This window comes from Anabrus simplex, chromosome 1 (genome assembly GCF_040414725.1).
Source record: "Anabrus simplex isolate iqAnaSimp1 chromosome 1, ASM4041472v1, whole genome shotgun sequence".
In the NCBI taxonomy this organism is placed as follows: Eukaryota; Metazoa; Arthropoda; class Insecta; order Orthoptera; family Tettigoniidae; genus Anabrus; species Anabrus simplex.
Genome location: NC_090265.1, coordinates 993,498,159 through 993,508,037, shown reverse-complemented (window position 1 = coordinate 993,508,037; position 9,879 = coordinate 993,498,159). Strand labels below are relative to the sequence as shown.

General features: G+C 38.0%; 1 protein-coding gene across 1 annotated transcript in view; it reads right to left on the bottom strand.

Moving 5' to 3' along the window:
* Window positions 1-6,969: 6,969 nt before the first annotated feature.
* The window catches only part of Tudor-SN (Staphylococcal nuclease domain-containing protein 1), a 242,826-nt gene continuing 239,916 nt past the window's right edge, over window positions 6,970-9,879 (bottom strand). The window contains exon 15 of the mRNA XM_067136883.2: window positions 6,970-8,740. Coding sequence (XP_066992984.1) covers window positions 8,630-8,740 — 111 coding nt within the window. The 3' untranslated portion in view covers window positions 6,970-8,629. The remainder of the gene's footprint in view (window positions 8,741-9,879) is intronic.

The window sequence follows — 9,879 nt, the reverse complement described above, 5'->3', positions numbered from 1 at the left end:
GTACTCATTCTGCCATCATTTCTCACTGCAGTCCAATTGTCAACATAAATTCCTTTGACAGTTTTAATATCTACCCTTAAATCCCTCAGTGTCCCAAAACTGCTAATTCTTTTTTCCCTTGGTACTCTGTCATATTTCATCTCTAGCTCTATGAAACATCAGCATAACTCTCTATTCCTTTCGTAGCATTTTTTAAATGCCTGGTGCGGACGGAAAATCTGATCCTGACACCCCCTCGTTGTCTGAAATCATAATGGTTTCCATCCAACTTACTCTCACCACTCATTGCACCCTCCCTTCTAAAATACCAGTGAACACCTTCCCTTTGTATACAGGTCAGTGAAATACATTGACAGTTGTTGCAATCTGTCCTGTTCCCTTGATTATAGACAGGTGCATTTACTGTTTTTGTCCAGTCACAAGGTATCTTATTAACATTCCATGCTAATCCTCCTACTCTATGAAGCCATTTCATCCCTGCCTTCCCACTATATTTAACCCTTTCAGGTCTAACTTCATCTATTCCTGCTGCTTTATGGGAGAGGAGTTTACCATCCTTTTCAGTTCCTCAAGCGTAATTTCACCAACATCATTGTTCTCCTTCCCATGAGCTAGTTTTGTTTGCTATGTCGCCAGAAACATTTCCATTTTCATTGGGAAGATTTTCAAAATATTCCTTCCACCTGTCCAGTGATTCCCTTGGATCTAATATCAGTTCACCTAATTTACCCAAAACACTCTTCATTTCCCTTTTGGCTTCCCTTTCTTAGCTTCTTTATTACTGTACAGAAAGTTTTCCCTGCCACTTGACTTGGCCTTTCTAGGTTATTACTGAAATCTTCGAGCCGTTGCTGATAAGCTTTCCTTTTACGTTTACAAGCTGCCCTCAGATCATCATTCTGCCAAGATGTTTGCTTTTTCTCATCTTGTTGCCAGGCATCCCCTGGCTGTATCTACTAGAGCCCCTATACAATGCAATGCAATTTTTTTTTTTGCTCGTGGCTTAAAGTCGCATTAACACATCAAAGGTTTTTGGCAGGGCAAGGATTGGGAAGGTAGTGCCCATGGCCTTAATTAAGGTACAGTCCCAGCATTTGCCAGGGGTAAAAATTGGAAACCATGGAAAACAATCTTCAGAGCTGCCGACGGTGGGATTCAAACCAACCATCTTCGGAATGCAAGCTCACAGCTATGCAATCCTAACCGCACAGCCAGCTCGCTCAGTAATGCAATTTTATTGAAATTAATTTTGTGTGTTTTTCAGCTAAGGATAACATGATGGTAAGCATAACTGGCAGTCAGACAAATTTTAGTGAAAGATGGAAGGGTATGTATAGGTACTTTAAGGCAGAAATAGGTTCCAAGAAGGATATTCCAGGAATCATTCATGAACAAGGGGAGTGTGTATGTGAGGAACTTCAAAAGGCAGAAGTATTCAGTCAGCAGTATGTAAAGATTGTTGGTTACAAGGATAATGTCTAGATGATGATGATGATGATAATAATAATAATTAAAAAAACCTGAAATACTATACGCGAGTGAAACACTGGATCTCCACAGAAAAACAGTACTTGAAGACATCCTGAAAGAGGAACGTAAAATCATCAGAAAAATTCTCGGCCCTAAACTGACTGACGAAGGATACCGACTGCAATCTCGTACAAAGACGGAGGAGCTCTCAAACCTTGCGGCCGACATCAGAAAAAGATGTCTGAAATTTTATGGACACATCAAACGCCTTCCAGAAAACAGACTGACAAGAATCTTACTTGAGTCAACAGAAAACATCAAAACAAATAGGTGGACAACGGAAATCCGCCAAGACCTGGAAAAATCAGGAATCAAAGTGGCCGACATTGCTGACCGAACCTGCTACAGAACAAAAATCAGCAAGTGGGAAGTAGAGTCAGAGAGAAACCACAAGAAAAAGACAGGAGCGAAGGGGACAGAAGAACGAGACCCACGAGGAGAGAAAAACTGAAGGCTGCCTGGCAAAGAAGGAAATAATGTTATTTGCTTTACGTCCCACTAACTACTTTTACGGTTTTCAGAGAAGCCGAGGTGCTAGAATTTTGTCCCGCGGGAGTTCTTTTACGTGCCAATAAATCTACCAACATGAGGCAGACATATTAGAATATCTTCAAATATCACCGGACTGAGCCAGGATCAAACCTGCCAAGTTGGGGTCAGAAGGCCAGCGCCTCAACCGTCTGAGCCACTCAGCCTGGCAATGTCCAGATAGAGGAGGTGCCTAATACTAAAGAAGTATTAAAATTTACCTATGATAACACATTTACAATCAGGTACAAAAGTTGAAAATTAGAAAAGCAGCTGCAGAAAACTTTTATTTGGCCCCGTATGAGGAGGATGGTAAAACAGGTACTCGGGACGTGTGATACTTACCAGCGTATCAAACCTAATACCTTTCTTCTGAAACAAGCATCTAAGCCAGTACTACCTAGCAAGCCTTAGGAGCTTTTCGCAATAGACTATTATGGGCAACTTCCGGCCAGCTGCTGCGGTGTGAGATACATGCTTGAGTGCATGGACGTTTTCTCAAAATTTGTAACATTATGTCCAGTGCAGACGGCTAATACAAAATCACTTTATATCAGATTAAGAATAATATTTTCCCGAGGTTGGGAAGGCCAGAAAGTATTTTAAGCGATCATGGACCACAATTCACCTTGCCGGAATTCAAGCATGAGCTGGAAAAACTTGAAATTAAACATGTCTTAAGTTCTGTGCATCACCCGGAATCCAACCTGAGTGAAAGAATAATGCAAGAAGTAGCTATGTATTGCAGGATTTTATACCTAAGGAGCATTGGAAGTGGTTAGACGTCATCCCAATAATCACAGAGAGTATCAATTATACTCGCCACGAATCAACCGGACAGATACCCTCGGTGATACACTGCAACGAGTATCTGAATAGACCATGGCATGGAGTGATACCCTGTCCAAATGATATTAGGCCATCTCCTGAGATGTGAATCAGGAATACAGTAGAGTGAATGAAAGCCCAAGCAGAACAGCGCTTACGCGGGACCAGAAATAAGCGTTTCCACTGCCCATTGAGAGTTAATGAACTGGTATTAATCAAGAGACCCAGTACGTCTGATGCCCCTGCGAGATTCTATCACAAATTCGCAGAATTGTACATTGGCCCTATTGAATCGTTCATGTATATGACAATAACTCTTACAAGGTCAGAAGCGTGGACGGTTCGATAGAGAAACCTTTTGACGCAGCCAACCTAAAGCTCTACTACCCACCAGGTCAAATTCGAATTGATGACATCCAAGATGATGATGAAATGGATGACATGCATGAGGATGGAGAAGATGATGATCCAGGCCAGGAACGTATGAGCTTGGTTTGGGTGGCAGCATTGTGAAACTGTTAAGTGTGACAGTGCCAAAGGATGGACATCATGTCATTTACACTGACCGTTTCTTTACCAGTATGAAGTGTGCAGAGTTCTTGATGAGTAATGGCATTCATCAAACAGGAACTGTCTTGAAAAACAGAATTGGGCCTGTGGTTAGTAAGCTGAAAGGTGACAAACAGTTGCAAAGAGGGGAGTGGGATGAGAAAGTTAGGGAAGATGGAAAAGTTTGTGTTCTGAAATGGAAAGACAACAAATGTGTTACATTTTTGTCAACTTGTGTTGGAAGTGAGCCACAGGCCACATGCATGCGTTGGTCCAAACAGGAAAAAAAGAAAATTGAGGTACCACAGCCAGCAGTAACAAGGAGTTATAATCCGAACATGGGGGGGAACTGACCTCTGCGACAGATTGTTGGCATACTATAGATGTGCTGTACGAACAAAAAGATGGACAGTACGAGTCTTCAACCATTTTGTAGACCTTGTCCTTGTCAACGGCTGGTTAATGTACAGAAGGGCCTGCTGGAAATCAGATATCCCTAAGAGAAAACAAATGAGTCTCTTACAATACCGTCTCCATGCAGCTAATGCCCTGATTAGATCTGAAACAATTTCACAGTCAGTCAGACACTCACCGAGAGGACTGCACACTGTTGGCATTGAGGATTGTGCACAAAGGGAACAGGAAGAACAAGAACCAGCCTCTAAATACCGTAAAGTGATATCACAGCCTATTCTGGAAGTCAGATTTGATATGTACGGACATTTTCCCAAGTATTCAAATGACAGCTTTCCATCCAAGTGTAGGTTCCCAGGATGCAAGTCCAAATCAAGAATCATGTGTGTAAAATGCAATATGTACTTGTGTGTCCTCAAGAACAACTGTTTCATGAAATACCATGTTAAGTAATGATTGAGCATGTAATTACAATGTAATATGTACAGTATGCTTGCATTTTTCAAGTATTTTTAGAGTTATAGGTTAGTTTTGACACTGACGTCATGGTTATTGAGGAACATCTTGCTTATTATTACATAAAGTTCTCATGTCAAATTTATACCTTCTATTTTTAGTTTAAGGCATTTATGTAATTTTGTGATTTAATCTGCGTGTAAATGTACCATACTTTTCAACATTAATAAGATATATGTATAATTTTGTTAAATATTTTTATGTAATAAAAACCTAAGGTGTACATATGTACACCATCAATTTTGGACACCCTATCAGTAGAATATTTTTTCTGGAATTTTTCTCAAAATCTCTGATTCCCTATTATCCACTCTAGTGCATATCACTGTCAAAATCCAAATTTTTGTCTCCTGGGACTGAAGAGGTTAAGAGAGTTTCTACGAGGGTGCCTGCTATATTCCAGGAAATACCGCTTCCTCGCCCCAGTTACTTGCCTGTCGTCGTCTTACAGCTGATTGCCTAAGCCACGTGGAGAAAAATGTCGAAGTTGTGTCTTGTGAAGATACGAGTCTACAGAACCTGCGTTAAGTCGAGCTTGACTCCCGACAACTCTATCTTCAGCTGTGTATTTATGTGTTTAATTTCATGTGTATTCATTGTTCTGTTTATATTTTTGTCTTGTGTGTGTTGATTGTTATTGTCAGTGTGTTGTGTAAGGGGATCATTAGCCCGCACGCCTAACTTGAGGGAAGTCAGGTTTCGATCCTGATCCACTTGCTAATGGGATCACGCCCATTGTTAGAATCTGTGCTATTATTTTTGTGTGCGTGTCAATTTCTAGACCGATTTCAGCTCGATTTAAGTTGTTCATTGAATTTTCTTATCAATTAGTATGAGCTATATCCATGATTTTGGGATAAATAAATCCATCTTACATTTCCTGTCCATATACTTGTATGTTTTATTTAGAAATATTCATGTTGCCCTTTTTTCTCGAACGTAACCACGCACATCTACCCTGACCTTCGCCAAATTAAATGAAGATTCTACTTCCTCACAAACGAAGAACGATATAAATTTTACGGACAGTTTCAATAATGCAGCTGGATTATGTTAAGAGTACAGAAGCTATGATTTAGATTGTTGGATATAATTACATGGTAACAATCAAAATCTACTGAAGATCCGTCATTGCACTCGGTACGACCGGCTTTCTTTTCATATCCACCGGGCGAGTTGTCCATGCGGTTGTGAGCTTGCATCCACGAGATAGTGGGTTCGAACTACACTGTTGGCAGCCTTAAAGATGGTTTTCCGTGGTTTCCCATTTTCACACCAGGTAAATGTTGGGGCTGTACCTTAATTAAGGCCACGGCCGCTTCCTTCCCTATCGTCGCCATAAGACCTACGATGTGACTTAAAGCAAATACTACATAAAAAATCTTTTCACAACCCCTTCCAAAGAAAAGTTGTATCCACGCTACTGGCCTGGACTTAAATTATTTTGTGGGTACGCCACTGCATCCACTCACCATTTAAGGTACAAGATAAGCCCGAAGAACAGTTGTATACTCAAAATACACCACCATAAATGATGCGGTTATAGTTCAAAAGTACTAAAAAGAGAGGTAAGGGATGGGATGTTGTGTTTTATGTAGAATATGAAAAAATAGAACATGACTTCCCATTTCAAAAATGTTTCATGCATCGATTGCGATTCAAGTCTCGGCCACCTTGATGAGAAGATAGAACCATTGGAACCAAGTTATCATGACCGTTAATTATAAAATAGTTACCCCTACTTTTGATGGTGCCATTTGAGGGTCCAATCAGTCCCTGGGCATTTGACAAAATATATTCGCCTACCTATAGAACTTTGGCGTGCATCCCCATTCTGTCTTGTTAATGTTAGAATAAAAAAAACTTTTTCATAACTTACGAGGATGCACATAGTTTTTACTTCTTTATGACAAAACTGTCTATCTACAAAAAAGTTACTTAAATGGTACAAAATGAGGAACTAACGTGCAGCTCACAATCCTGTCACAGACTTCCCAACGCTGCAACTTCAACACAGCACATCTCTCAAACACAGTACAACCCCAGGATTCCTAGGACATTGTTGTTTCCTGGAACCGATATGCAAAAGCTGATACGATGTAAGCTTGCAACTGACCATGGACCCCGTTATCTTGGTGGTTACGTTCCTGCCCCCTACTGAGTAATCCCTTGCTAATTGCCCTCTTCCTCATCTTTTGACATTTGTCAACACACAGTTCCATTCCCAATACTGAGGCCTCTACAGGGAAATATCCCTGTGCATCACAACCCTATATGGAGAATTATGTATGGCCCTACTGAACCTTGCTAGTAGATTCTTTGTCGCTACATTAGTTCAACATTTTGGCGTAGGTTTTTAAGTTGTTTGTACCGGACGTAAAACAACGGCCGATTCTGGCACTAGTTTCAGAAAACATTTTGGAGGGGGGGCTCTTGGCTACGTCAGTGGCATGGAGTATCTATGGTACCTAAGATGCTTGATATGTAATGTAAGTGACATATTATAATTTATTTAAAGCCTCACCTTTAATACTGAAAAAATTTCAAACACATCACTTGCATGACCTAACAAGAAAATATATGTATATAAAAAAAACACCACAATTTCCTTCAACAGTTTTTATTGATAATCTGTAAACACACCCCCCACATCCACCAGAAATATTTATTTCATAAAGCCCTCAAAGAGTTTTATATGCAACTGAATATGGGAAACATGTAAACCTCGTTTAAAAAAAATAACAAAAAAGGAAAACATACCTTTTATGCAAGGATAAAAATAATTCATAAATTATTCATTATTATAAAAGAAAACTGCACAATAATTATCAGTCATGGTCTTAAAGACTCTTTCCCTGCCGACCATTAATTTACAATATGCTCAAAGACACGCTATTTACTGTAACATGTACCTTAGTCTAAGCAAGTTGTTGGGATACGAAAATCAGTGATTTCTTGTAACATCATTAGACTGCACACCTGGAAGATTTTATCTGGCCACAAAACTCACTCATACATTTTCTGATCTTATTTCACACTGGAAAGTGAACAAATACTTTGAAATGGCATGTCACAAGATTGGAGCAGTGCTGAAAAAGCACAGTTTATAAAAATCAGATTGTGACAGTTCATACCGTTCTCAAAGAACGAACGAATGAATCATTACATTCAGCTATAAATAAATCCACATTTCATTATATAAACATATACCCACACACACGCACACAAACATACTCATACATGCAATGTATATATGCAACAAAGAACAAATGAAAGGAAATGAAGGCTTAATTGTCAGTATGGAAAGACTAGTGTATTCATCGACTTTAAACCTATACATAATTATAACACTTAACGAGATGTAATAAAGAAATTTACAACATGCAAAATATATAGTTAAAAAATTGTCATAATGGCACCATCTGATGCACAAATTCATAAAATATTTTTAGTTCCTTATCCCTTTATTGACAATAACTTCAAAAGTTCTGTGTTTACAACAGCATGTAAGTTTTATTTCATTAATGTTTACAGAAGCATATATACACATATATGGGGACAAATAGTCCATTAAATAATAAATCTCTTTCTAAAAATATGTATTTCTTTTTGAGTTACAGTTTGGTAGTTGTATATGTTTTTCAAAGAGAGGCGCTATACGATTTTACTTATTTCATTGCTGACATTCTCAACATTATTTCACTGGAAAGATGGAAATACTATAGTACAGTAAACACAAGCACTAGTCTTTTAAACCACATGATACAGATTAATTTCAGGTACAAATACATTACCAGCTGCTATATTACAAGCTTCTTTTTAATAAATATTTTTAACACAATTGGCATTGAATAAATGGCCTGAAACTCATTTACACAATTTTAAACATCTTTTAAAGCTTCATAATCAGCCTAATACAGAAGTATTTTTGATTTTACTCCTCCTTACAGGAAGATATTGGTAGTCGTATGTAAATAAAACCTTAATTTCCTTTCATGCTTTTATTTTAAACACTTGATACAATCCCATTCAAGGACAAGCCATTTCTGATGAGCTCGATGTATATCCAGAATTCACAACAAGGTTTATCATCACTGTGATCATATAGAACACAAAGCTGATTTCTGTCTTTGAAGCTAAGTGTAGAATGATCACAGCTATTCAGTTGATCTCTTGTTGCTCTCTGAGGGAAGTGCTGCTCTTCTGCACCAATCTGCTGTTGTGGTTTTGCCAAGCATTACCCTCGTGTAGTCCACCGATACTTTTAACGGCCTAATCCAAACTCCTTTGCTTCATCTTCAGTAATATCTCCATATTGCCACACTTTTAAATGTTTCTTTTTTGCAATTTCTTGCGTCTCTTTATACTCCTTCATCTGTAACAATATTGGTAGCATGTAAAATATAACTCAGGCTGAATTAGTAGTACTAATTCAAAACATCAAATAATATACTCTGGGAAAATAAACATTAAATAAACGAAAGTAACATATGTGAACACAGAAGCATTTGTATCACAAATAGTACCAGTATTTGAACAAAAATGTATGTTATAATTACAATAGGTTTCTTAGTCAATTTGAACACTTGCATACGATACACAGATATGTGCCTCTAATCAATTTCTACAAGTTGAACAAAACTAAATACAGTAGAACTATGTTATAACAACATCTGTTTCAGCGATACCTCATTTGTAGTACCGAAGGTTTTCTGTGGTATGAACATATTCATTATAAGGAAGTGTTTTTCAGCTTTGCTTTTTGAAACAAACATGTGCATTTACCTTTTATAATATTTTAAACCTCAGTATGGATTAGGATTTACCCCCATTCAGCAATTCAACTGAAGAAATGATGCCACCAAAGCTGAAGGTGATGTCAGTGATAATTAGCAGACGGTGCTATTCTGAATTGCCATTGTGAAACTTATGCAACAACAGACAATGTCCTAGTTACAAAAGAGGCACAAACAGATGACAATGAAGCGCAGTGAAATAAAAAGGGCCACAGTGAAAAGAATATATTTCAAAAGTGAGTGGTGATTCATAGGCCATCAGAGTTGTGAACATGTTTTTCGAATTTAGGAGGATGTACAGAAAAACTGGCATGCAAAAATGAATAGTAATAATAATAATTCCTAAATGAAGCAGGTTGGTGAACACTACTTTTGTCATAAGTATAATTGCATATATTAAAACTTCTTCATGAAATTTAACACTATATTTCATATCGCGTGTAAGTTTTGCATTTTAATGCCAGCCTTATATTTTGAATTATAAGTTAAGAACTTCATTTTCCCGTATTGAACTGAGATTCACAATTAGAATTGAGGAAACGTTCAACCTATTCAATACTATGCATGTCGTATGAGATGATGTACGAAGGTAATGTTGTAGATTTACGGTAGAAGAATGTCCCATTTTAATATTTAATGCCACCAAGTTTTTGCTAGCAAATTTGTTTCTTCATGAATCTCCCAGAATTGAGATTACGAGGCACCACTCCTATTTCAG